The sequence below is a fragment of the Periophthalmus magnuspinnatus genome, chromosome 8 (genome assembly GCF_009829125.3).
Source record: "Periophthalmus magnuspinnatus isolate fPerMag1 chromosome 8, fPerMag1.2.pri, whole genome shotgun sequence".
Classification (NCBI taxonomy): Eukaryota; Metazoa; Chordata; class Actinopteri; order Gobiiformes; family Gobiidae; genus Periophthalmus; species Periophthalmus magnuspinnatus.
Window position 1 is genome coordinate 1,109,704 of NC_047133.1, and position 27,061 is coordinate 1,136,764.

At 41.2% G+C, this 27,061-nt stretch overlaps 2 protein-coding genes across 2 annotated transcripts in view; both read left to right on the forward strand.

Annotated features, from left to right (window-relative positions):
- The window catches only part of LOC117374626 (meiosis inhibitor protein 1), a 33,407-nt gene extending 15,457 nt beyond the window's left edge, over window positions 1-17,950 (forward strand). Inside the window, exons 15-32 of the mRNA XM_055223465.1 lie at window positions 16-127; window positions 1,817-1,877; window positions 2,262-2,347; window positions 3,178-3,189; window positions 3,441-3,624; window positions 5,089-5,239; window positions 5,402-5,578; window positions 5,799-5,903; window positions 6,010-6,199; window positions 8,488-8,595; window positions 9,908-10,018; window positions 12,018-12,169; window positions 12,386-12,470; window positions 13,131-13,315; window positions 14,189-14,270; window positions 14,578-14,684; window positions 14,926-15,057; window positions 17,792-17,950. Coding sequence (XP_055079440.1) covers window positions 16-127; window positions 1,817-1,877; window positions 2,262-2,347; window positions 3,178-3,189; window positions 3,441-3,624; window positions 5,089-5,239; window positions 5,402-5,578; window positions 5,799-5,903; window positions 6,010-6,199; window positions 8,488-8,595; window positions 9,908-10,018; window positions 12,018-12,169; window positions 12,386-12,470; window positions 13,131-13,315; window positions 14,189-14,270; window positions 14,578-14,684; window positions 14,926-15,057; window positions 17,792-17,950 — 2,199 coding nt within the window. The remainder of the gene's footprint in view (window positions 1-15; window positions 128-1,816; window positions 1,878-2,261; window positions 2,348-3,177; window positions 3,190-3,440; window positions 3,625-5,088; window positions 5,240-5,401; window positions 5,579-5,798; window positions 5,904-6,009; window positions 6,200-8,487; window positions 8,596-9,907; window positions 10,019-12,017; window positions 12,170-12,385; window positions 12,471-13,130; window positions 13,316-14,188; window positions 14,271-14,577; window positions 14,685-14,925; window positions 15,058-17,791) is intronic.
- Window positions 17,792-26,901, forward strand: LOC117375268 (coiled-coil domain-containing protein 134-like). Its single transcript, XM_033971560.2, has 7 exons — window positions 17,792-19,222; window positions 22,668-22,801; window positions 22,933-23,054; window positions 24,250-24,334; window positions 24,510-24,691; window positions 25,732-25,803; window positions 25,963-26,901. The coding sequence occupies exons 2-7, from the start codon at window positions 22,699-22,701 to the stop codon at window positions 26,086-26,088; spliced, it is 690 nt and encodes a 229-aa protein (XP_033827451.1). The 5' UTR covers window positions 17,792-19,222; window positions 22,668-22,698; the 3' UTR covers window positions 26,089-26,901.
- Window positions 26,902-27,061: the final 160 nt, after the last annotated feature.

Genomic DNA, 27,061 nt, shown 5'->3' on the forward strand with positions numbered 1-27,061 from the left:
TGTGTCCGTGTGTAGAAGGCGAGCCAACATGGACCCAACGCTCAGATACTGCAGCACTTCTACTCCATTTTGTCCTCTCAGTTCTTCCTCCTTCCATCGCTCATGCCTGTGTTTGCGAGGAAGCTTGGTGAGTATTAAAAGGGGTTTATATAACAAAGAAGAGAGACATTTATTGAACAACTTCTGTAATATTTGATTGTCTGAAAAGATTCTGCTGATTCTGCTTATACTCAAAATAACCCCCCCAGCATACAAAACAGTACAAAATAAAGTTTATGCCCACATCACCCTCCGTGTAACAATTTGAGTAATGTTTGCAATATGCTAGAAAGAGCACAGACGGCTTATTTCGGGGAATATACGGTACTGTCGGGCGCCTGAATTTTATAAACCTCACAAAAACCTGATATTTTGAACAGAAAAACTTAATTATGTAAGAACACCCAGGGCACTTTGTTGATACGGTGGCATTTAAACACAAACTGCTGAGGTTAAGCAGTTCACAGCTGAACACCTACGTGAAGAGCTCCATCGAACTTCAGGGTCTCAAATAAAGACGTTTTTCTGCATCGACTTGTGATGATGAAATAAAACTGGCATCTTTTTGCATAACATAACCTCCATTTTGTGCTCTCTCTCTTTCTATTCCATCTCTCTTGTCTTTCTCTCTCCCCCTCCCTGTCGCTCTGTCTCTCGTCTCTCTATCTCTCCCTCTTTCTATACTGTCTCTCTTCTCTCCTTCTCCTTATCCCTCTCTCTCTGTGTCCCTGTCTCTCTCTTCTCTCTTCCATTTTCTACTCCATCTCTTCCACCCCCTCTCTCTTCCTCTATCTCTCTCTTCTTTCTCCCTCTTCCTATTCTGTCTCTCTTCTCTCTCTCCCTCCCCCGTCTTGTGTCTATCTCTCCCTCTTTCTATTCCACCTCTCTTCTCTCTCCCTATCCCTCTCTCTCTCTCCTTTGTCTCTGTCCCTCTCCCGTGTGCTCTCTCCCCCTCTGTCTGTGTCTCTCTCTGTTTCCCTCTTTCTCTGTTCCTCTCTGTTTCGCTTTCTCCCTCTATTTCATCTCTCTCTTTCTGTCCCTCTCTCTGTCTCTCCCTCTTTCTATTCTTCTACTCTCTTTTCTTCTCTCACTCTGTCTCTCTCCCTCCCTCTCTGTCCATGTCTCTTTCGCTCTCTCTCTCCTTATCCCCCATCTCTGTGTCTCTGTCTCTTCTCTGTTCCTCTCTCCCCCTCTTTCTACCCCATCTATTCCATCCCTTCTCTCTCTCTTCCTCTCTGTCTCTCTTCTTTCTCCCTCTCTCTCTTTCTATATTGTCTCTCTTTCTCACTTCTCCTGTCTCATGTCTCTGTCTCTCTCTTCTCTGTTCCTCTCTCCCCCTCTTTCTACTCCATCTCTTCCACCCCTTCTCTCTCTCTTCTCTGTCTCTCCCTGTTTCCCTCTTTCTTGGCTCCTCTCTCTGTCTCTCTCCCTCTGTCTATTCTACCTCTTTCTCCCTCCCTCCTCCTCTCTCTTTCTCTGTTCCTGTCTGTCTCTCCCTCTTTTTGTTCTGTCTCTCTTCTCTCTCTCTCTGTCTCTCTCACTCTCCCTCTCTGTCCATGTCTCTCTCTTTCTCCCTCTTTCTCCTTCTCTCCTTCTCTCCCTCTCCGTCTGTCTCTCTCACTCTCCCTCTCTGTCCATGTCTCTCTCTTTCTCCCTCTGTCTCTCTCCCTCTCTCCTTCTCTCTCCCTCTCTGTCTCTCTCACTCTCCCTCTCTGTCCATGTCTCTCTTTCTCCCTCTCCCTCTCTCCTTCTCTCCCTCTCCGTCTCTCTTTCCCAGCGTCCTCGTGTTTCGTCCGAGTGGCGTTGGAGCACAAATCTCTGCTGTGCACAGGAAACAGGTAAAGTGACGGAGCGTTTTGATTGGCCCAGAGCTGCTGCGTGTGTGTGTGAGGGGGGGGATGTGTATGTTTGGCACTGGGGAAACTTCTCATTATGTTTCTCTCAGACGGTAAAAGACTAAAGCCACATTCAGAAACTTCTGTGTTGTGTTATATTTCTAAAGTAGAGCCTAGTTTGAGCAAAAATCTGCACTAAGTAAATGTGACAGTTGGAAGCCTGTTAGTATTTCTCACAAAAAACACACAAGACAAGAAAAAAAAAACATATTAGATGACGTTTTTCAGTTCTATCAGTGAATTGGATCACCATGTAAAGAGAGTGTTTCTATGTTTGACAAACGCTGATGGGATAAATTACATTAACGACTCTTGTTCTACTTCCAGGAACCCAAATCTTAACGCGTCCTGCTGTGAGTTTCTGTTCAATCTGAGCCTGTGTCTTTACAAAGAGTCCGACTGCGACCGTCTGGGTAAGTGTCCGCTCACACTGCCCCTCTGCTCTCATCGGCGTCACTTCAGCGTCACTTCAGCGTTCTTTACACCGCGTCATTGAAAGCCTGTTATTCTCACGACCCCGTCCCGTGGCAGTGCTCTGGTGTGCTGTTTAGTTCTGTTTGTGTTTGTGAATAATGACTTTAGCAGAACGAGACCCCGTGTTCTTCTGTCATCCAGCTCCAGTGCACACACGTTCTGCCTTCACTCCTTTAATTTCAGCTTCTTTTCTTCAACAGGAAACTCTACTCTACATTTCTCTCTCTTAATATTTTTATCCTAAACTGATAAAGTGTATTCAGAGCCAACAGTCTGCTCTCCAAATCCACTCCCATCTGTTGTTTTCTTCGTTTTATTTTAGTCCATTGATGTCTCTTTTTCTTCAAACGTGCTGCTGTAATTCTTTTGCCAGTTTTACAAGCTTCATTTTTTTTTATACTTGTTTCATATTTTTATATCAGACACGACAAACAGAGGCACAGATTGTCTCTACACAAAATAATCAGTGTATAATGTAAATATATATGACGTCAGATAATGTAAAACTCCACTGTGGCTCTGTACTCGTCTTGTATTATCTTGTGTTATCTCTCTATTCCTTTGAGTCGTTCTAGTTTTGCTCGGCGTGGAATCGGTCATGAACGAGCGGCTGCTGCTTTCTTGTTTGCCCTCTGTAACTTTGACACTACCCTATATAGTTTCTCATGTTTTTTCTGTTTCATTTTCCACATTCCCCCAAAGGCCACCCATAGAAGGATTCGACCTTCCTGCGCCGCCATCTCCGTTGTTTTTCTGTTTGTCATTTCAGACGGTTTCCAGTGTCCCTGCTCCGCTTTCTCATCGATCCATTCTCTTTTAGATCCTCACGTTATTATCTTTTTTTGCTTGTGAGACCTCGATGTGAGTGTTAAATTTAAATGTATATATAGGATTTGTAGGATTTTTGGTTAATTTAACATTTTTTTTGTTTCTTAGTAAGAGTTTAAAGTCAAAAGGTTTCTCCCGCTCACTGCCCTAACTTTGTATTTGGTCACAGTGAAGTCTTGTGTTAAATTATTTTGCTTTCTCCAGCAGAGGCGGAGGAGGTGGAGAACGTTCTGCTGCACCATCTCCCCGCTCTGTCCTGTCCTCTGTCGGATTGGCCCTCTCTGCTGCGCAAGGCTCCTGGGCTTCAGCTGTGTGACTACAAAGGTCAAAGGGCGACTCAGTACTGCGTGATGGTGCTGCTCCACTTGGCTTTTCAACAAGGTGACAGGTAAATACAATACTGTACATTTAAACATAGTCCATTAGTTTAGTCTTTCATTTTATACCATTCTTAATAGAGAATATGGAAAATAAAGAATATTATTGGGGAACCACAAACTGTCGATGTGTTAATGACGCCGAAAGTAAAATCTGGACAAAACGTTGCAGGAGCTGAATGAATATGATAATTATGTCTCAGGCACAGTGCTCACTTAGTGCAGCTCTACAGACCTCGCCAACAAACTGAAACTGTAAACAAAAAAGCTGTTTTCCGTTTCAGTGTCGTTAGCGCCTCCTTCAGACAGAGGCAGTGTCCAGCAGGAATCTGACCACAACTGAAGAAGAATCTGACCAGAACTGAAGAAGAGTCAAATGTCTTCACTCCAACTTTTTGTCCAGTGACAGATTTTACTTTCAGCTTTTACAATTTGTTAATGACTAATCAGAAAAAAACTGTAAAGTATAAAGTGCCATAAAAGTATTACACAGTTTTATCCTCAGATTTGCTTTGAGGTTAAAAGTGTCTCTGGTTCTACATTATTTAGGAGCAGAGTAGATGACACCCAATAAGAGCCATGTTCTGCAGGAAAAGCAATTAGTGCAATGTTCTGTCCAACTCTCTGCTGCCTTTCCCCTTAAGAGTGTTTAATATTTAGAACAAGCTTCTTCCTTTTTCTTAGACTATGGGCTAAATTATTTTAGAATAAGAAGGAACTGTAGCATATTTATTCTTTGTTTCCATAAATCATTTCAGATCATCGACTTTTTAGAGACTGAATATTTTATAACTTGTGGGAGCGTTCCTGTGTTGAAGTTGAATCTGCTCATTACTTTCCTGGTTTAATAAAATGAAACCCTATATGCTTTGCATTGTGAAGCCATGATTATAGATGTATTATGTCGGAGGATTAAGTGTACTTTAGAATCATGTTTACTCACTGGTCACCTAATTAGATTGGGCATTTTTAAATCCAAATATTGACTCAACAAATGACATTTTATTGTGTTAAGGAGCTCGTATTTACTGGGACATTGACTATGGAAGAGTAATCCACACACAGTTTAGTATAGAAGCAAAAATAATATTGGAATGAGGAATGAGCAAAGTGGAATGTGTGTGAGAGCCAGATGGGCTTGTCTCAAACTGTTGATATGGTGGGAATTTCATGCTAAATAATCTCATGAGATCCAGGGAATGCTCTAAAAACAGAAAATATCCAGAGGATTGCAGCACTCTGATGTCAGAGGTTAAATGAAAACGTCAGAAAAGGTCTGTATGATGGAATACCAGTGTGAGTTTACTCCTGCAGAAACACACCTCATAAATAACATCATGGACAACTTTTTTAGAGAGACCAAATCATGTGTCTGTCTGTGGCCAGTAAAAGTCTGAACACAACTGGAAATGTACAGTTTATCAGGAAATGGTGTCTTTGTTGTGTTGTTATTGTGTAATGGTGCACTTTTGTAGACTCCTTCCAGACCAGACTGTGTTCTTTAGTGTGGTGTGGCTGCTGCGCTCAGTGCAGGAGCAGGGCAGTTGTGTCCTTCCTCATTTTGTGCTCCGCTCTGCCCTCTACCTGCTGTCAGTGACACAGGACAAAAGCCCCAGCCTCGAAAAGGTGAGGAGTCAGTGTGAACCACAAGAATGTACAGTCAGACCTCAGAGCTGACTGAAGAATAGATTTTAAATAACCAAATGAGATCTGAGATATTTAAGAATCCTGTGAAAAATATATATGTTTTCTATATACAATATTTTACCCACTCACCTTTTTTCAAAGACTCAATTGAAGTGCATCAACAAAGCCCTCTCATCGTGCCAAACGCTCTCCTCCGTGTACATCCACCACCCACCTCTGCTGCACTTCATCTGCCGCTACTCTGAGTTAGAACGATTCAGAGCGCTGGTCTTAGAGCTGTGGCTAACCAGGAAAGCTTCACATCCAGACTTAAACAGTGTAAGACGCCGTGTATATTTAGAACAGTAAATCACTTCAGAGATAATTATGCAGTTTTTAATTTGCCGACTGTGCTACAAAGTGTACAACGATGTCTGGTAAAAGAACAATGCTTTTGTTTTATTAAATTGTCATGTGAATGTGTATGTAATGCTCATTTATGTATACACAGTGTAATTAACACGGTATGCCAAAGTTACTATGTGAATAACTCTTACAGGAAGACAGTAGAGAAAAACAGCATGGTGAAGAAGACGACGAACCCGAAATAACAGAGCTCCTAACGCTGATAGAAAAGTACCCTGCTGTTACTGCTACCCTCCTGGTGCGAGCCCTGAAATCAAAACAAACATCTCTCACTCTCATATATATGTTATTGCTTTTTTTTGTTTTGTGCTTGTACACTGTATTTTATCTGTGTCTGCTTCCAGGAGATGGTGTGTACCAGAGAAACCGGTCTGGCACAGAGAGCCCTGAACGTGTTGGAAGTCCTCCTGAGCAGCCAAACGCATTACAAAGCAGAACTGTGCACTAATCTGAGGCCAGCTTTGCTCCAAGCTCTGCAGAAACTCAGCGTTGAGGAGGTTGGACATGAGCTTGGACAAGGAAACACCACACAGGGTAAGCGACTAGAAATACAACCTCTTACTCATTTGTAGAGCTGCAAAACCTGTTTATAATTTCAAATCCGATGTAAAAGTTTCTGTGTAGACTCTGCACACCTGACAGGGCGACAGGTGCATCAGACGAGAGGCACTTGATTCAGAAAGGTTAAGAAAACTCCCGCACACTGTCTCACTCTTGGTTCACTTTTAACACCTGAGGAACATCAGAGGAACCAAAACATTCAGTGAATAAACGTGAACCAAGAGTGAGACGTGTGCGGGAGTTTTCTTAACTTTTCTATATCCAATGTAAAAGCCAAAAGTAAAATCTGTAAACTTCTTCAGTCCTACAACTTTTTTGTCCAGTTGACAGATTTAATTTTGGGTTTTACCATGAATCAAACCTGGATGACTGAGGGACTCACAGATATGAAATGCAAAGTTCATCTAACAACCTTAAATAAACCAAAATAAATGTTGTGGACTGATAAATAGATTAATTAACTAAATATTGTCACCATCAACAAAAACATCATGCAGTGAATCTCCTTATCTTATCGTTTCACATATAAAATTAATAGATTAATTCATTTTAGTGGAGTTTGGTGTACTAGACTGTAAACGTTTACCCTGTATTTACATTTTATTTGCTTTAATTTAATCTTAATCTTTTCTTTCTCTTTCATTTACTTATATCAGTGTATATACGGCTTTCTGTTTGTCTCTATTTTATGTATGTTTTTTTTTTTTCTGCTTTCATAAAACTGTGTCAAACTCTAATGGCAAAAGTAAAACCCCACGACATGCCGAGCCTCAGATGTTTTGCACAGGGAGATGGAGCTTGTGCAGCTTCTTGGGGCTCCATGTTTTTCACAGGGTCATTTATAAACTGCATGTAAACAGAAATGTGTGCACAATACACACTTCTGCATGTAGTGTGTAATGCTGAGTGTGTAGATGTGCGTGTGTGTGTGATTCATGTAGGGCTGGGTATCATTAAGATACGTACCTCGATACAGTGCACTGTCGATTCAATACGATACGATATATTTCAAATCAAATCGATACAATTCAGTGAAAAATAAAGGATTTTGGGACACTTAATGATCAACCCCATTTTCACAAAAAATAAATATACTTTATTTATTTATTTATTTTAGCTTCCATTTATTGAAGATGAAAGAACAGAACAAAATGCATTTTGTTTTGTGATTTTACCAACTATAAAAGAGTGTTTATAAAACAGACTGTTGCATGTGTCAGTATTACTCATCCACAGTTTATACGAGCTCCACATTTACATTTACACAGAGACATGTGCAGTTTAACGACTCTGAAGGATCAAAACACATCGACTAAAACAACTGTGAGAATAAAAGTCTGTGTTAAACCAAAGTTAATATGAAATAAACCTGTTTTATTCATCAAAACAGTGAATCAAATGTCAAATGTTTTGCATAAACGAGTCTCTTTCCTCTAAACGAGTCACACAAATGTAGAGCCGTGACAGAATAATTTGGTAAAATATACAAAAAATAAAGTTGACAATATATCGATAGAGCAGCCCAAGAAATCAATACTGTATCATTAAACATCCCGATCTACGTGTGTGTGTGTGTGTCTGTGTGTGTGCATGTGTGTTCCTTCATTACGTTGACCATTGTGAAAAATAAAAATTGAATTGATTGATTGATTGAGGGGGTTGTGATCGTTGGCAGTTGACCTGAGAGTATTTCCTTAGTGGATATTTGCCCGGGATAATGATCCTGGTGGAGTAAGAGCTGGGACTGTGGTTCTGCTCGTCTTAAGGCCATTGGGAATATTTACACTTCTCACTGCCCCCACTTGAGTTCAGTATAATTTACATACATGAGCTTTTTCCAATGGGAGTTGTTTAAATATTCAGCGAGGTACCTACTATTTACTCACCGTTGAACTTTCCACCTTTTACCTTTGTCTTACCTTTTTTCAATACACACATCACTCCATTGATCTTTTTCTCCACACATTTTAGTAGTCACTGCATGTTAAACCCGCTTCCCGATTCAAGTCCCATGTTTGACAGTTTGAGCGATGTTGTTTATTTTGGTTTGGGCTAAAAAATCCCAGGGAGCATCAGTATTCCACGCCTGGAGTAATGAGACCAGGTGAAATGTTATTCAGGGTAAGTGTCAGGCTGCAGATCCTCATGACACTTTCTCCTGTTTTTGTACACAGACAAATGTCGGGTACACCTGCATGCTGATTCTGTTATTACCGTCTGTCTCTGAGTTTTAACCCTGAAATGTTCTTTTGGCCGAGCAGTCAGGTCCCTCCCGCTGGTGCTGAGGCTGCTGTGCACGACCCAAACCAGAGAGCCATCGTCGTCCTGGAGTAAGATGGATGGAGTGAGTTTCAAGCTACTGTACCACGGTGAGAGCGTAAAAAGTACATCTGTATAGAATTGTAGCCTTAAACCTACAGTATTCTTCATATAGTGTCTCTGTAGTGACTTAATGTAGAATATATTCATCTGTCTCTCAAGGTGAGCCAAATAAATGGTGTCAAGTGTGTACAAAACGTCGCACTGACAGTAGGAGAATCAAAGGACTCACCTAATCAAATGGAACATCGCATTCACTGTTCCAGGAGTCATTTTAAAAGCAGAGTATGTAGCCTTTATGTTTACTGGTTTAAGAATGAGCTATCGTCACAGTAGAATATAGGTACTCACTGCTTTAACCTGCAGTATAATGGACATATACAAGTTTTGGGCTGCACAGAACCTGTAGAATTCACTAACTTTAAGCACGTAAACCCCCAAATATTAGGCTTTACTGAAGACTCTATACACTGCTTGGCCACAAAAAACGGTCACACACTAATATTTGGTTGTTCCACCTTCTGCAGAGTCACAGATTTATTTCCATCCAGTTGTTGCATTAATGTTTCACCTGTTGCATTGATGATGGTCGAGTCTGACGCTGCTCAAAGCTTCTCCAGCACAAAGATTCTCACTGGGGTTAAGGTCTGGACTCTGTGGTGGACGATCCATGTGTGAAAATGACGTCTCATGCTCCTGATCCACTCTGTCACAATTTGAGCCTGATGAATCGTGGCATTTTCAGCTTGGAATATGCCCAAAAATCCACTGATGGAATAACCTGGTCAATCAACTGCAGGAGGAGACGACCTGTTTGTTTCGTTAAATCCAGGTTGCGACTTTTTTTTGGTCATGCAGTGTAGTTTAGCAGAGCCTTAACCTGCAGTATAATGGACATATTCAACTTTTGATCTCAGTTTTGACTGCCCAAAACCTCCAAAACTCACAAATATTATGCTTTACTAAAGACATTTACTAAGCCAGAGAAAGTCCGATATCTTGCACAGTGCCCTTGACTTTTAGATATTATTTTCTTAGTAATTGTTGCTGCTCAAAAGAGAAGTAACTACGAGAATGTCTGGCAGACTATAATGCCATTGAAATGCCAGACAAATTCCTTGACACCGCCGTCTCTGCTGAATTTAATCATTTTAATATTCTCCGTAAACCCATTTTTATCTCACGGTTAAGTAGGTCGCTCATACTTGTCAGTCACTTTATGCATCCTGTGGTGACGTGTGTGACAGCTGGAAAATGAAAACACTCGGTTACATTTGATCTGCCCTTCATGTTGAATAATGTGTTATTTGTGAAGAAGGATGCACCAAACTGTGACAGTGATTGTGTATTTGTATTTGTCAGTAAGTAATTTAGCAGGAAAACTCAAACCTGACGATACGGAGAGTACACAGCTCGCCCTCAGATACATGCACCGCTTCCTCAGTCTGTCTGCGGCGTCTCGTACTGACAGAGGTAACGCATGAACCCCGCTGCAGAATGTCATATTTTACGTAGTGCAGACAGTGTTTGACATTTAACCTTTGCACATGTCACTAGATGGGCGCCTTGAGGATTGAAGCACAGTCTGAGGTCACAATTATTTGATTTAGAGAAAGAATTATAGCTACTTCTAATACTGTGATACCAGAGTGATGTACGTCTGTGTGATGCCTCAGTCGTCCAGGTGTGATCCATCGTAAAGAGGCAAAGTTAAAACCGTCACTGGACAAAACGCTGTAGGAGTGAAAATGTTTGGCTGCTCGTTCAAGCCGCTTCTTCAGTTCTGGGCAGATTTCTGCTGAACACTGCCTTATATCAGTATGAAGGGAGGAGATAACTACACTATACTGTTCTGTGGACCTGGACACTCCCTTCCCTCACCTGGCCGGGGCGGCTTCTGACCCTTAGTCGAGTGGTTCTGGCTCTACAGACTTTAACTCTTTCTGTAAATAGATGCACATTACTCTTAAACACGTCTGCCGTATCCGTCCTGGGAGTAGATCTCTCCTTCACTGAGCTTCTCCTCGAGGTTTCTCTTTTTCCCACTGGATTTTTTTGAGTTTTTCCTGCAGGAGGAGGGTCTAAGGACTGGGGGTGCTCTGTTAAACTTCTCCATTTTCTTGTGTTTTTTTAAATTAATTTGCTTGTCTGTTTCTCTTTCATTGTTGATTTTTTAACTTTCTGTTGTTCAGCCCAAAGAGGTGACTGTGATTTTGTTCTTTACAAAAATAAACTGAATTGAACTGAAATTGAAACTGAAACAACGGCTATTTAGTTTCAGCCTCAGTGGGCCTAATGACTCGCTCTTTTGTTCTCTTTTTGCTTTGGGTCTGAGGACAGAGTTATACAAGCGAAACATCTTCACACCTACAACATTTTATCCAGTTGAAAGATTTACCTTTGGCTTTTACATAATGATATACAGTATTATGAAAACGTTTAACTGATGGATAATGGAATATGAGGCGAGCAGAAACCTTAGCACTGCAGCACAAGTTAAAAAAGACCAATGCCACAGCAAGGACACAAACTAACCTTGATTTGAAAAAGAAAATATTCCAGTTCTTCATGAAATGCTCAGAGAAAAAAAAACGATCATGTTACTCCAGTCGCCAATCTTCTGCTTCCTTCATTTGGTTACAAAGGATCTTATAAAAGCTTCCATTACAACAAATGATCTTCATGTAATTAGTTATGAATAAAACCAGGGCTAAATGAGAAGGAATAGAAGTAAAGCTCATTAAACTACCATTTGTGCCGTGCTTCAGCTGCAACCAATGTGTAATAACCATCTGCCCCATTATTATTCACTACTGCAGAAATATCCCAGTTAATATGACTCAAGCCAGATATTTAAGACCAGAGGATGGAACAGTTGAATCTTATTTAACGAGAGATTATCAGTGAGATGGTATAATGATCAACCGTTATGACAATTTTCAGGTAAACTGTAGAAACTGTTCTGACATGAGCAAAGGTTATGAGGATTTTGAACTTATATTGTTAACATTCCTCTATCTTAAAAGCAAGTATTCAAATGTTTAGTAGCTGTTTCCGTAGCCTTTAGCGTTGTCAAAAGTATCAAAAATTAGATATTAAAACTAGTGTTGAAACTAGATACTGATTTGAACAAGTATTGATTCTAAAAGAGTCACATCAACATGGCATAAATGAACCTTTCCTGAATCGTTTTCTTGAACCACATATGCCTGGATGACTGAGGGATTACACAAATATAACACCGCGAGACAATATAAAAGAAAGTCCTGTTATTTAATGTTGAAAATGACATTCTACTGTCTGAATAAAGAGTGTTTTTATTATCATTTTGGTATTAGAATCAGTATTGAGTGTCTTAGTACAGAAATCAAAACGTTTAATCGTGACAACACTGCTGTATTTCCAAAAGAAAGGCTAGTTTTGGTTTGAGCGTAAATCCTCCTAAATGTCATGTTGTGCTTGCTCTTCTCAGTTGTCTCCATGCTGCTCTCCAACACCGCGCTGATGGAGCTTTTGCAGACTGTCATCACGTCCTCTCCTTCCCCAGCCTCGACAGCCCTTCTGTGCAGCAGCCACCTCCTCCTGTCCTCCCTCATTACTCTGCAGAATGTACACTCTGCGAAGGTACACATCGCAGTCCAGCTTTTCTCTTATCACGACTTGTGCGGAATCAAGGTCAAAATGTAAGGCCTGAAGTATTTCCCAAAACTCGACATTGATGTATTCATGAAGAAGCTGTACTGTCGTGTTAGTTTGAGATAAATACACTTTGAACCTGCCGTTCCTTTGAAATCCTTTCATTAAACCTTCTCGTTTCTCCTCTGTATTTTGTATTTTAAGGTCCACAAAAGCATCAGTTGGAGTCTGGACAAAGCCGTGCACCGTCTAGTTTTTCAAAAAAGAAACACTGACAGTCTCTTGCTGGGTAACTAAAGCAAAATTCATGCATTTGCTAAAAGAAAAACATAGTGTCCATTGTGTTCGACTGCAAATGTTTAACACTGTGGATTAAAACCAAACCATGTGCTCACTTTAGACTCTCTTTCATTACTGTTCACACACACGAATCTGTCCGTCAGCCGGATAAGTGGGCTGTCGGGCTCCACGTGATGCATCACCTCTTCTCTCCATCCTTCCATTCATCCCTCCCTGTCGCTCTCTGCCCCCTACACGGCCACTAATTGAGAGATCCCTCCCCTGAGAGCTCTAATCTGAAAAAGCGTGGTCTGTGTGTAGTTTAAACGACTGCTGCCTCAGATCACTCTGCGCTTTATGTCTTATTTGGCCTGAGTGTGTCTCTTACTCACTGTCCATCACTTAACTGTGTTTTTCAGACATATTTCTACCTCTGCCTTTTACCATCCTGCATTAGCTTTATTATATCCACTCAATCTTAACGGACTGACTTGTTTACTCTCACCCTTCGCCACAAACAGATCTATACATTAAAGAGCTGTGTATTTATTTTATTTAGACCAAAGACATTACAGGTGTAGACGTATATTGAGACATTGCACTTGTATGTGAGTCTGTAACATCTTTCCATGTCGTTTAGTGACACGTCTGTCTTTGTCTTTGTCCACAGTGAGTTACCTGACGCTGCTGCAGGCTCTTCTCGATGTGGACTTTATATCTCCGGTGCTGTGCGTTGTCACTGCTCCGTGTTTAGTGGGCCCCAGACCTCTTGGGGTTGAAGACGGCGTTTTGTACCCACTGGGGTCAAAAGGAGCCCAGTTCCTCTCTGTGGCTCTCAACGAACTACTTCTGCAGGTTGTGACATGTTTCTAAGCAGCGTCTACCTTTGAAATAAACAGCACCTAAAGTAACTTAACGGGAATTAAAACCATTCAGTCATCAAATGAAACTGCAAACGAGAATCTAATTAAAAGCCGTGGCTCATGTGCTACAGGTTTAAGCTGAAAAGTCGACCTGCAGTGCGATGAAATGGGGTTTAATGGTTTATAACAATGCATCAATTAGTCAGTTCAACGTTATCAAAACTATCTAAATAGAGAGTGAAGAGAACAGATTGACAGACAGAAAAATGTAACGCTCATGATGTCATATTTCCCTCTCCAGCCTGTGTCGCAGACTGTAGTGCTGAACTAAGCTTTACTGTTATGGTTCAGCGCTCTGCATTCTGCCATCAGCAAGTTTATATAAGAAATTGTCGTCTCCTCTTGGATGTATTTGGCTCTATGTTCCCCCTGATGCTCTGTCTTGGCAGCTGAAAAACAATATTGCTTTGGAGCACCTCATTCTTATTCTTTACTCTCTTTGCTTTACCCTAGTCCTTTATCCCAACTTTTGGATCCTCTTTTCCACTCAAGGATTACACTACAACTCTCCCTAGTCTTCTCTATATCCGCCTGGCCTACTTCAGTATTTTTGGACACAGAACATAGCGCACCGCTCGCTGCTAGCCTCACTTCTGTGCAAGAGGCATACATTATTAAACCCTTATTTAGTTATTCTCTCTGGTATTCCCCTGGTCCGTTTTATTTCCTGGCTGCGTTTTTACAGACACCAAACATATGTCCAGGAGTATGTGCAAAAGCCAGTGTCATTTTTCTTTTGTGTTTTATTAGTGCTAGTTTTTCACGTGTTTAATCAGAGAAATTAATCCTCACGTGCCTGTTTCAGAAACATGAGGTTTTGCTGGGAGCCTCGGTGAACTGCCTGAGCTCCCTCCTGGGATTCCTCCAGAGAAAGAGCCCCACTACAGGTACAGTCTGTACACTGGTGCCAGTAAGAGAAAAAAACCCCACAGTACTATGCAGTTTCTACAAGCAGGTGTGATTGTGTAAGTGTGGTTATATTTATTTTGTTACATAAAACATATTCTGCTACAGATATTGTGTGTTACCAGGTCAAAGCTCGGCTGGTACCAGGGGAGACTTTTATTAGTGTTTCTGCTCAGAACTGGTTATTTTAAGACAGTGGTGAAATGTATTGTGAACATCAAATAGGTTTTATGAGTTAGAAAACCAGTGTATTTTTCTAATATTTCTTTTTCTTTTTTTGTTTATTAGCTCTACATATTGTGTGCCAGCCCTGGTGTCGTTTTCTGGTGTTCTGCCTGCTCGGCTCTGGACAGAGCTGCCTCCTGCATCCTGCCACTCTCCAGCTGATGACTCTGGTGAGATGCACACTTTATTCAAAGAACCTCCTTGATTCTACCAGCTCTACCCTCATTTTAATTGAATCTACAGTCCCTGAATCCTCGTGTGGGACTGGTGCAAACAAACCGCTCTATTGTTACAAGCCCCATTACTCCCTTTTACATTATAAATGTTTTTTTCTCTATAGTTGACTTGTTTGGAGTCTACTTAAAGAAATATAATGAATACATTTTCATATGTGTGCTGTGTTCTGTGCAGCTGCTAATGCACCGCAGCACAGCGGTGCTGTGGGAGCCTGACCTGCTCAAAGTGATGGAGGCTGTGGAGAAAGTAGGAGTGAAAGAGCTCGGCCAGGAAGCAGCAGAAGCCCTCAGGCTGCTCCTCACACAGGTACACAAAGCTCTCATGAAGGACAGAGCACCACACAACACAAGAATAATGGAAGAGCAGTGATGAAAATACAAAATATTCACACTGCAGACATTTACAGCTGAAACTATGATCGACCGAGTGCCTCCGTTAAGCACTGAGATTTAAACATGAATGCAAATGCCACAGGCGTCAAGAATATCTAATGTCCCAATACTTTTGACTCTAAGGAGCTGTCTAATGTTTTTTCTGTATCACTGAATCTAACCATATACTTCACTAACATTAGCACAAAGTTAGTCTTCAGAGCCTCATTGAGTGTCCTCAGATTAAACTAGACAAAAGGTTCTGAGCAGTGCATTCAAGCGAGCCAGTGTTGGGAGCCTTTAGCTAATCACAGGTCTTTTCAGTGAGGGAGCTATAAATCCAGCCACAGTGACAGCTGTGATGAACAGTTACTGTCAGAGCTGTGCCAGATATGTCTTTACTGCACTGTCTATACTTCCTGCTCTAGAGCCCTGGCATTTCCCCAAACCACAATAATTGAACCATTTTTGGAGGTCTCACTGTTAAACTAAACTATCTGAATATGTAGGTGTTTGTTTCTTAATTAGTTTATACAGTTTTATAACATTTATATAACATTTCTTCATTTGTCTGTTGACACTTCTGTCCTTGAAGCCAGTGGGAGATGTCCTGTAATCAGACGCCTCTTTGGTGTTATGTGCACTGAGTCCCGGTGGATTATAAAATCACATTTCAGGACAAACATAACGAGTATTCCGTTGCTTTTCGGTATATGCTTCTGACTCAACTGAATTTTGTTTTTGCACCCTGGTCTGTAAACTACAAAACAATTCAGTTCAGATGTGTTATTATTAAGAGCTTATATTCTGTGTTAGATGAAGAGAGTCTATACTGAGGATTTTATTGAACTGTTACCTGCCCAATACAATCATAAATAACATCTGAGACACAGAGGCAGCCAGATCCCATTGTGTAACTGGAATCTGGCATCATATTGTACCAGAAATGTGTTTAGTATTCTGAAAGTAGCTCCGAATCAGAGAGGTGACAGAATGATGGCACACTCTGCAGCTCCCGGCGCGGCGTGCCAGGCTCACGCACACACCGCTCTTTGCACATCTTTCTGTCAGCGTGAGCGAGTAGCCCAGAATGTGTAGAGACATGAGACAGTTTAGGGAAGCCAGGGTTTAATGTGACAGACATGCCTCTTCCACCAGCTGGAGATGGTCCGAGCTCCTCACTTTGGTCGTCTTGTTTCTGGGTATTAGAACAGCTCAAGCTTTAAGTATTTGTTGAAAACTCATTTGGCTTTTAACACGGGTGGGACTCTTGTATTGTGTTGTATTTGCTGTGTTCTGTTGTATTTTTGCATGTTTTGTTTTTTTTAACATTGTACTTTATATTTGTACAGCACTTTGGGCAGCGGTGGTTGTTTTTAAATGTGCTTTATAAAAACATTTGACTTGACTTGTCATTATTATGTAGCTGTATGTTATAACACATGCAGCTACATTTTGTGGAATGTACGAACTTTAACACCAAAATATTTGTTTTGGCAAATCAGAGGTAAATGAGTTTGAGCTTCAGTGGGTCATAAAAAGTAGGACAAGTAGAAAATCCACAAACGTTACACCAACAATTGAAGGACATGCCAACAATATAATCATCACAGAAACATTCTTTTATTAGTTCTTAGAAATATTTGCCTTTATACAGTTTTTATGCAAAATCTGTGATAAAATTTAAACTATTCTGAGATGTAAATGTGAGCGGTTGTGAGACTCATTTATTTGCTCTTCCAGTGCAAAGGCCTTGGATAAAAACAAATACACACAGGTCTGTTAATAAATTAGACTTTTTGTTAAATCAGTGAGTCAGAAGTTAGATTAAAATTTTGGTGAGTAACAGCTCTGGGTTTTGTGCTTGTTTTAACTTTTGGTGAAATAAATGCTGAGCAGCTGGTCTGCAGGGGACGAGGAGGAGAGAAAGATGACAGCACTGAAACATAACAAGCAGGGCTGAAAATGTCTGAAATGTCCAGCTCTAGGACAGAAACACCTGAAGAAAACTACAAAGATAAAACAAAGAGGAAGACGCTGAGCTTTATAGCACATGCTTTGCTAATTAACACCCTTGTGACGTCTTATCTGTTCTGTACCACATGTAGTACAGTTCACTGCTCTGTGTTAAACCCCATAGACGTGTGGAGATGTCTGTAGGGTTTTCTGCTTCAGATCTCCATAGACTCTTGAAGCACCATGACCTTTACCATGACCTTCTCTTTCTTTCGATTGTGTTTCAGTTTGCTTTCTCCTCACTGTTGTAGATTTATTTTTTTTCACATTCTGAAATATTTCTAAGTACCTTTAGGCTGACATATGTGTAGTGCACATGGTTCAAATCTTGGCCTTAAGTTCAGTGTCAGAGTTTACATAGTTTGTATTATTCTGTTCACTCAATACATACAAGTCTTTGGAACAGTGCAGATCAAAATGGAGAGGACAGTTTTGTCGGTTTTGCTGTGCTCAGTAAATCCCTTGTGAGTAAATAAATGTTTCTTTAGTTCTTCGGTGCAAAAACCTTCACACTGTTGCTTGCTAACCTGTAGATTAATACTTAAAGTGTCACTGAGGTTCTTGGCCTTTGTTTTGTCATCTCTTTTCTCATTTGTATTGCCCTCACCTCCCTCACCCTCCATCTGCTTCAAAAGTTTGTCTTGTTCTTACAGATCCAGAGAAGCACATTTCACCCTCCTCCTTCAGAGCGGGACGAGCAGCGAGTGAGAAACATCCTGGAGTCCCTCAGTCCACAGACCGCAGACAACATCCAGTGTCCTTCAGTGGAGGTTCAGTCACACGTCAGCTCTGCAAACAGCGTCTGTCTGTAGCACCACATTTATTCTCTAAGAAACAACCTAGAAATTCTCATTCAAAGAACACACAGCTTCAAAAACTCTGCAGGTTTTCTGATTCTGTTTTGTCAGCGTTTCATAACATTTTTGTTCTGTCGTCTGTCTCTGTTCACAGATTTGTCAGTTTTACATATGGTAATGTTGTTTTAAAAGCCTGAATGTTTTCGGTTTTCACTGAGTTAAAATAATCTGAGGTGATCGGTAAATCATAATATGCATTGCAAAAATATGTAATTTTTTTTATTAATCACATCTTATAACCAAGAGTCTTTGTATTATTCCTTTAATATGTGTATCTAACATTTGACCTTATGATTTAAATTGATTTATCAAATATTAATACATTAAAGTAAAGATTAAAAAATGTAAAGTATTTGAAATAATTTACTTCTTATGCATATTTAAAATAACTGATGTGTTGTTTTTATTGTGTTATTATCTTTAAATGCTAAATCTAGTGTTTCTAATGTTAAATCTAGTGTTTTTAATGTTAAATCTAGTGTTTTTAATGTTAAATCTAGTGTTTCTAATGTTAAATCTAGTGTTTTTAATGTTAAATCTAGTGTTTTTAATGTTAAATCTAGTGTTTCTAATGTTAAATCTAGTGTTTCTAATGTTAAATCTAGTGTTTCTAATGTTAAATGTAGTATTTTTAATGTTAAATCTAGTGTTTTTAATGTTAAATCTAGTGTTTTTAATGTTAAATCTAGTATTTTTAATGTTAAATCTAGTGTTTTTAATGTTAAATCTAGTGTTTTTAATGTTAAATCTAGTGTTTTTAATGTTAAATCTAGTGTTTCTAATGTTAAATCTAGTGTTTTTAATGTTAAATCTAGTATTTCTAATGTTAAATCCAGTATTTTTAATGTTAAATCCAGTTTGTTGTGGTTGAGGCGGAACCTTCGTTGGTGCGCACCTCTCTGTGTGCTCATCACTAAACGGTCCGTGTAGAAACATCCTCTCGTGCGGATGACTCGGTGTCATTCGTTCAGAGCCGGTGTCATTCGTTCAGAGCCGGTTGGTCGTGGCGTTGGAGGAGCCGTGAGAGCCGTGAGAGCCGTGTGTAAACGCACCTTCACCTCGGGCTCGTTTTCAGCGGAAGGTTCTGGACAAAGTGACTGTCCCGGTCACACGCACCGCCCCGCTGACCCTGAAACGGTCCAAGAGGAGGAAGAAGCAGAAGCTGAAGCTCAGAGGAGGAAGAAGCTGAGAGCAGGCTGTCCGCAGATCTGTTTTCTCTACAACGCGGTGAGTAAACCGCACGATCTTTCCGGTTTATTGTAACGATCCTGATCGCGCGGGATGAGAGACATGAGCACCGGCTCCGGGACTGAGACCGGGACTGAGACCAGGGACTGGACCCGGGACTGGACCCGGGACTGGACCTGGGACTGAGACCAGGACTCCAGGACTGAGACCGGGACTGGACCCGGGACTGAGACCGGGGCTGACACCGGGGCTGAGACCGGGACTCACACCAGGGCTCCAGGACTGACACTGGGGTTGGAACCAGGGTGCCAGGACTGGGAACCAGCCCTGGAGCCCTGTGGGATCTGGCTCCAGGACTGGCTCCAGGACTGGCTCACATTCCGCAGGGCTCAGAGCTGCAGTGGTTCTGTCACTGATCAGTGGAGAATGTACCAACATTCCCAAACCTTGTCCCTGAGCCCTGACATAAATGATGTGCAGACATGTTTATTCATGTTGGATTAATGTCACTGAATCACGTCTGCTTTGAAAAAGTGCATTTACTCTTAATTACAAAGTGTTTACAGCAGCTGAGGGAGAACTTCTGTAATTAACAAATCAAGAGTTCAATAGCAAAACCAGATATTTCCATTTTGAAAAATGACCAGAAAGTGTTTTTTTTCCCCTTTTTGTCACCATCTTCTACAGTTCTTATCAATGACACTCATTTATAGACTTTATCAAGAAGAACAATGATATTTTGATACTAAGAGTAAACCACAAGCCTCCATGACTTTTTCAAATGGCACTTATCTGTTTTTTTCAAAAGAACTCTTCAAATAAAATGTGTAATTGATGGTCCACATGACAGTGATTATTCAGATACAGCTGTCAGCGAGAGCATTACTCGTGTCCACGGCTCCACTGAGTGTGAGTGATGACAGAGGGAGAGCCTCACTTACCCGAGCGCAGGGAGAGATGATGCTCAGACTCCCCTCAGCAGGCGCTCAGCCCGAGGGAAATCTGGCTCTGCTGCTGTTCCACATCAAGCTGCTTCATCTGGGTAACCCCACCGTCACCACCACCTCCAGGGTCAGCGGCTGCCACTTGGAATAAATGTCACACAGTTGCCCGCTTAACAGTGGAGTCCTTTGCTGCACTTGATTAGGGATTGTTTTTCCATCCAGTGTCTCTTTGAATATGAGAGGCTTGATGTCTCACTTTATTGGGGAACATCGCATTGAGGCTGTATGTTCAGAGGGTGTGGGTGATGAGGGATGAGAGCCCACTCCTCACAGGAAATCAACGCCCCCAAATCTCTCCAGTAAAGATGGAGATTTACCCCAACTTATTTGGACTCAGCAGTAACTACAAGCTACACAACATGAAGCAGTTACTCTGTCCTTATGAGCATTAGCAGGTCAGGACAACGAGAGACCTGTTTGTCCTGCAGGAGACGCACACGACCGTGAGCCCCCGACGTACCGTGAGCCCCCGACGTACCGTGAGGCCCCGACGTACCGTGAGCCCCCGACGTACCGTGAGCCCCCGACGTACCGTGAGGCACATCTGGCTGTTCGCCTCGTCGCTGTGCCGTCACACAGAAGCACAAATCTCCTGCACTTATCTGTCAAATATGTAATTTCTCCTCTTCAGCTCAGCACAAGCTGCAAGGGCCACTTCTTATTAAAATTGCTATCAGCGAGTTGTTGTGCCTGAAGTGCAAAGCCTGAGCGTCTGTTTTCAAGACGAGGCCTATTGCTTTTGCTTTATTTCCCAGACCATCCTCTCTAATGCTCCCTGTGGTCTGTGTTTAATGGATGCATTTAGACTCATCTCTCTGCTGTCTGGCCACATTAGAGGAGATTGATCCATTCTTGATATTTTTAAATATGTTGCTTCTTTAAGTTGCTTGTATGTGTAAAGAAGTTGACAATAACACAGTATGTAATGATCTACATGTCGTCAGCGATAAACTTACATGACTCTTAGACTCATTTGTCTCCAACTCAGTCGAGCCACTGCTGCTGTTAGAGAAGCTTTCTCTTGCTATTATAAAGAAATATGGAGGCTTTCGACCAGCACTTAAAGATATTTAGTGCTGCATTTCCTCAGAGGGCTGGGAGGCCACCCAAATGATGTTCCCAGAATGCACAAATTGGCCTTAATAATCGAACATTGTCTCCACTCAAGTTGTTCTTAAAAAACATTTTTTTTTGCTGACAGTGTAACTTTTTTTTCCTCAAAGAGTGCGAGGCCACAGGACACCACTTAAGCTTTGGAAGTCACAGCTGTCAGGTAGAATCTGTGTAAAAGGTAGTTTGAGCTGAAGTGGTGGTGAAGAATGCCCTGATTTTACACACAGCTCTGGACACACACGGGGATAAAACACTGAGCACATTCTCCTCTAACTCACACGATTATCAGGACCATCCACACGTTTTAAGCTGCTCTTTTTACATCTAGATAGCAGAATTTAAGTTTTTCCTGTTGGTCAGATCCAGAGAGTTCCATTAGGAGCTCGTTATCGTCTTTGTTGGCAGCTCCTCTGTCTGTATTTTACTCTCTTCTTACATCTTTTGGTATAAGGAGCATGTCTTGGCTGTAGCAGATAACATATTCTACAGAAAGCTGTTGTGTTCTAAAGATTCTGCTGCTTTTCCTGCTCTGTTATTGGCTCTTTAGATCGTATTGCCCCGAGCCAAGCCCGAGCTCCTTCTGCGCCCTGTCGATAGTGTAGTTGATGGAGTGATTCCTAAATTATTCATGAATTATATGCATTTTTCCTTGTGCCGTTTTCATTAACATTGTTTCCTGCCTCCAGTTAGTAATGTTTTCCCACAAAATTAGCATTTATCAATTTTTTAGTTGATGAAATTCTATTTTTAGTCATTTTTCCACTCAGCCTCCCATCACATTAGAATCTCAGAGGGACAGAAAATAAAAACAAGATTGAGTTTATGGTGAACACTCTTCACTAACACAGAGTTTTACAGCCTCTGTGGTTATTTAAATACAACTTTGCATCTGTTCATTGTAATTAACCTTCCAACCTCAGTAAAACAACCTCAGGTATGAGCTTTAGTTTGTTGTTTTTCTTTGGTTATAAACATTTTCCAGATACTTTAGTTTCTTTGAGATGGAGTCATGTGATTTGCATTTTTCTTCAGTATAAATCTGTGGTCACTATGTTCTACCATTATGTGACATGACTGGAGCTATTTTGGACCCACCGAGGCAACAATAGCCCGTTAATCACAGGGCGAACACTGGCGGGCGACCTCTCTGCCTCACATTCATGTCATTCACTTCAGGCATTGATTCGTGATTTTGGTTTCAATTGAGACGTCACCGTTTTTGATAGACTTTGTGAAAGCTGCACATTGTAGAGTGACAATGCGACATTTAGATTCAAATTCCCTGCGTTTGCTTTGAGCTTTGCGCCAATAACGATGTTTTATAATAAGATTTAAACCACTTCCATGTTGCGTTTTCTGTTTTTCAGAGGCGTGCTTCTCTACCTCTGCCCTCTGACCATGCACAGCGTCGTGGCGATGCTCTTGGCTCTGGCCGCCGCCGCCTTCGGGTCGGTGGACACGGACGTGCACAGACCGAGACACGACTCGAACCTGGAGATCTGTATCCTTTCCATGTAAGCTTCATGTTTGTGCGAGTCGTGAGATAAAACACGCTCATGAATATTTGAGAGATGACTGTGAGCGCTGTGTCCGTCTGGAGAGGGCGTTATCCTCCTGACCTCGCGCCGTCAGACAAGCGGCTGTTTGAGACCAAGAGGAAAGACCAGCTGAACGCTCTGAAGAACCTCGTGGAGCTCAACGACATCAACCAGCAGTACAAGATTATCGACATCATGCTCAAAGGGCTTTTTAAGGTACAAATGATCATAGACGAAGGCAGCGTAGTCACAATAAAATGAACCTTTATCATCACTTGGCAAAAAAAACAAACAACAAAAAACGTCTTGGTGTAAAATCATTTTGACTTTCCTCTCTGTTTCTGTGGCGCTTATCGTTTGGCTTTGGGCTGTTATCGATGCATCTCATTTTGAAGGACAAGCAGCGTGCACTGTCAGCAATCTTTTAAGATGTTAAACACAGCTCAATGTTTTATTCAACTCGAAAGAACGACGCAGAATATTAACATCATCACAACTATTTTAAAATTACAAAGTACAGCTCACTGTAAAGACTGCTCTGGGAGTGTTTTTCTGACTCCATTGATTTCAAGTTAACATCCGTACGTTTATTTAATTATTTATATATATATATTTTTTACCAGTAGATGCAGATGTGAAATGAAGTAATGTGTCTACTCCATTCAGTGCAGTGTGAGCGTTAGACTGGACAAACTAAACAGACACTTCATAAGAGAATGAACCAACACAGAGAGAGAGCAGCTCAGGACACAGTCTGCTGTTCATCTGCATCTCAAAGACACAGACCACAGAAGAAGACGAGAGTGAGGGTCAGAACCACAGAAAAGAAATGGTTTGAGAGGAGAGTTAAAGAAGATATTTTTGTTAGAAAAGAGAATCCTTCCTTGAGCAGGACTGGGGCGTTAGACATCATGTATCCACCATCTATAACTCCATCCTCAGACCCAAACAAAGAGAACAATAGCAGGGTCGTTAAAGGCTGAATAGGTTAGTCTCAGCTGAAACTGACAATAGATGTTTCCAGTTTCAGTGTGGTTAGCTCCTCCCCTCAGACAGATATAATGCAGTGTCCAGCAATAATCTGACCAGAACTGAAGAAGCGGCGAAAACGTCTTCACTCCTACAACGTTTTGTCCAGTTGACAGATTTAAACTTCATCTTTTGCTGTGGATCAGACCTGGACGCCTGAGGGTTTACACAGACGATATGTGAGAATGCAACACGCCGGGTTGTCCAGTCTAGTTCTGGACGGATTCCAGCTCCGGTGTTTCTAGTCAGTGTGTGTCGTGGTGTAATACATATTCAGATGACATATTGTGTGTGTATAATGCATAAATATTCAATGTCTCTACACTGAATTTACCATAAAATGAATAATAAGCTTACACCATAATAATAATTTTACTCTCAGGTCTTGGAAGACTCGCGGCAGGTGCTCGTCGCGGCGAACATGCAGCCCGACGACCCGTTCCCCATGGACGACAAGATCAAAGAAGGTTTGATCCATTTTTCCACCTGGATGATTTACCACTGCCTCAGGTTTTACTGTCGACACATCCCCTCCCGACACGTCTGATTGTTTTGTGTTGTTTTACTTTTTCACAAAAAACACACCGTCAGCCTCTCGTTTTGTGCCAAGACAATAACGTCACACACTTTTGTCTCTAACAGCTTACTCTCATGTGGTGGAGAATACGGCCTTTTTTGGAGATGTTGCGTTAAGATTCCCACGGATCGTTCACCATTACTACGACCGCAACGCCGACTGGGGCGGGCTGCTGCGATGGGGGCTGAACTTCTGTAATCAGACGGGCGTGTTCACTGGAGGAGCTCACCAACATGTTCTGACACTCGTAAGGCCACCGAGATAATTTATGACTGTATGACCAAGTATCAGCTTTATTTTTTACATTATTCTCTCTGTTTTTGTCTGTAAAACTCCTCACCACACACTTTATACACTTTTCTCACACAGGCGTTAACATTTTCTCACATTTCTCTCTCGTTTAAACTCTCTCAAAGTTCAAACCTTCGTAGGCGTCTTTGTCGGTGCAGAACGTTTCATCGACATTGTGGGTTTTGTCGGGGAGAAAACAAATTGCAAACGTACAGCACTTCAGAGTCACACTGAGATCCAAAGTTTATGTAAATTTGTCTGAACACATTCTGTACTGGACAGGAGACACGGCACGGAGGAGACTGATGGACAATGGTCTACAGTCCAACAGCCAATCAGGATGCACGACACAATGGTCTACAGTCCCTTAGCCAATCAGGACGCAGAAGCTGGTTCAGTATTTGATTAAAAAAAGCCCAGTGACCTGTAGTATCCTGTAGAACAAGATATAATGTAAAAAAAAAAGTAAATACAATTAAAACAAAGAAACATAACGTCATAAATCACAGGAAAATAACGTGGAAGTGCAGTATTCTGATGGTTAGTCGTGTGGATCTAATGTGAACTCAGCTGTTTAGTTTGAATCTGATCCATTTATTGGGTCTAAGCTGAAATATCGTCGTCAGTGCAGAATGATGTATTACACTGTTCTGAATTTTAATAAGTAAAGTATATGGGGTTTTGTTTATTGTGTGGGGTAATGAACTAAACTTTTGCAGGATTAATCTGTGACCTAAGCAATGTGCCAAGAGGATTATACTGTGGATTAATTCTCTGACTAACAGCAGCAGCGTTTAATATGCACCTGACCCTGTCCTCACTTTTGACTCACTGATCCTGTGTTTTTTGATCATCTCTCAAGTTCACTCGAGTTGTGTCTGATGTGTGCAGCTGCAGACAGAGCATGGAAACAGAAAAGACTGTCTCTGCTTTTTATGCCTTTGAAGAAACAGTTTGCTTTCTCTTTTTGATTTGATTTCTGGTTTTATTCTATAGATGTCACAGGAATTGGGAATAACAGAGAAAGCTCCAGACTTCACAAACCCGTATCGGACAGAGAGAGATGATGTAAGTCGCTCTGTACACACACACGACTTCAATCTGTACTGTAATGATCAGATGATTATGGACGTGATTATTCCACTCCTATTATCAGACCGATACTCGAGTACTGAGTATTATTATCACTCATGTTTGTAACCGTCTGTATTACCGTTTTTGTTAAAGGTGCTTCACACCGCTGAAGCTTTCCAGAAAATCCTCAGAGAAGAGGAGAAGAGGAGACGGAAGGAAGAGAAGAGGAAAGAAATCAGGAAAGGCCCCCGCATCTCTCGCTCGCGCTCTGAGCTATAGCCCCGCTCTCACACACACACAGAGCCAGTGAAAAACCTGGACTGGAGGAAACGCACAGTCCAGAAGAGCCGGTTTGACACACAGACTCTAACGACAGAGAGGGGAGCTGTCATCACTCGCACAAACGCCAGGTGCTCTTTTAAAAACTGACGAGAAACCCTCATTGTGACAAAACCGGGGAAGAGGGTGTCGAGGTTAGTCATTTTGGACAAAAGCCTGAATCGCTGAACTCCCACTTTCGTTTTGAGAATCCAACCGGAGCCGCCCACAGAACATCACTGCAGAAGGAGCTAATGAGGGAAACACATTTTTGATAAAGATTACATAATTGTGCTTTTGAACATGACTCAGTTAAGTAAAAATAAATTTGAATCCATATTTTTGCAATTATCATTTTGTGTTTTGTAGATTGAAGCAGAGCTGTTCTTTTCTGTGGTTTGTCTTTAGAATTACAGTTATTGATGGAGAAATGTACTCATCGGTCCAAAGGCTCTGTAGCACTTTGTTGTTGTTGTTTTAAATCGTTTTGTTTAATATTTTTTAGATATCCCTCGTGCTGTGTGTTTTTAATTACTAATTACACACAATTTACAAAGTTATAGGCCTACAGTTTGTGACTTTCACCATTTGTTGTTTACGTAATCCTTAAAATAATATTTCATATCTGAAAAGTAATTCTATTAAAGCGTATGTAATGAAAATATTCTGACTGTTATGAGATTATATGTATAGTCTATCATTCAAACAAAGGGACAGTTTGCTGCAATGAACAAGCCATCGGATTTATTGAAATAAAATTACTATCTGAAGTCTAAGCTCAGTGTGTTCCTGCTCTGACCCGTGTCTACAATCACGCAGTAATTCATCCAGGAAGTATCGTTTTTTATTTGTTTATTTATTTATTCATTTACTTAGTTATTTATTTCGTTTTTTAGTCATTTATATCTGTTTATGTCACACACGTGGAGCGGCC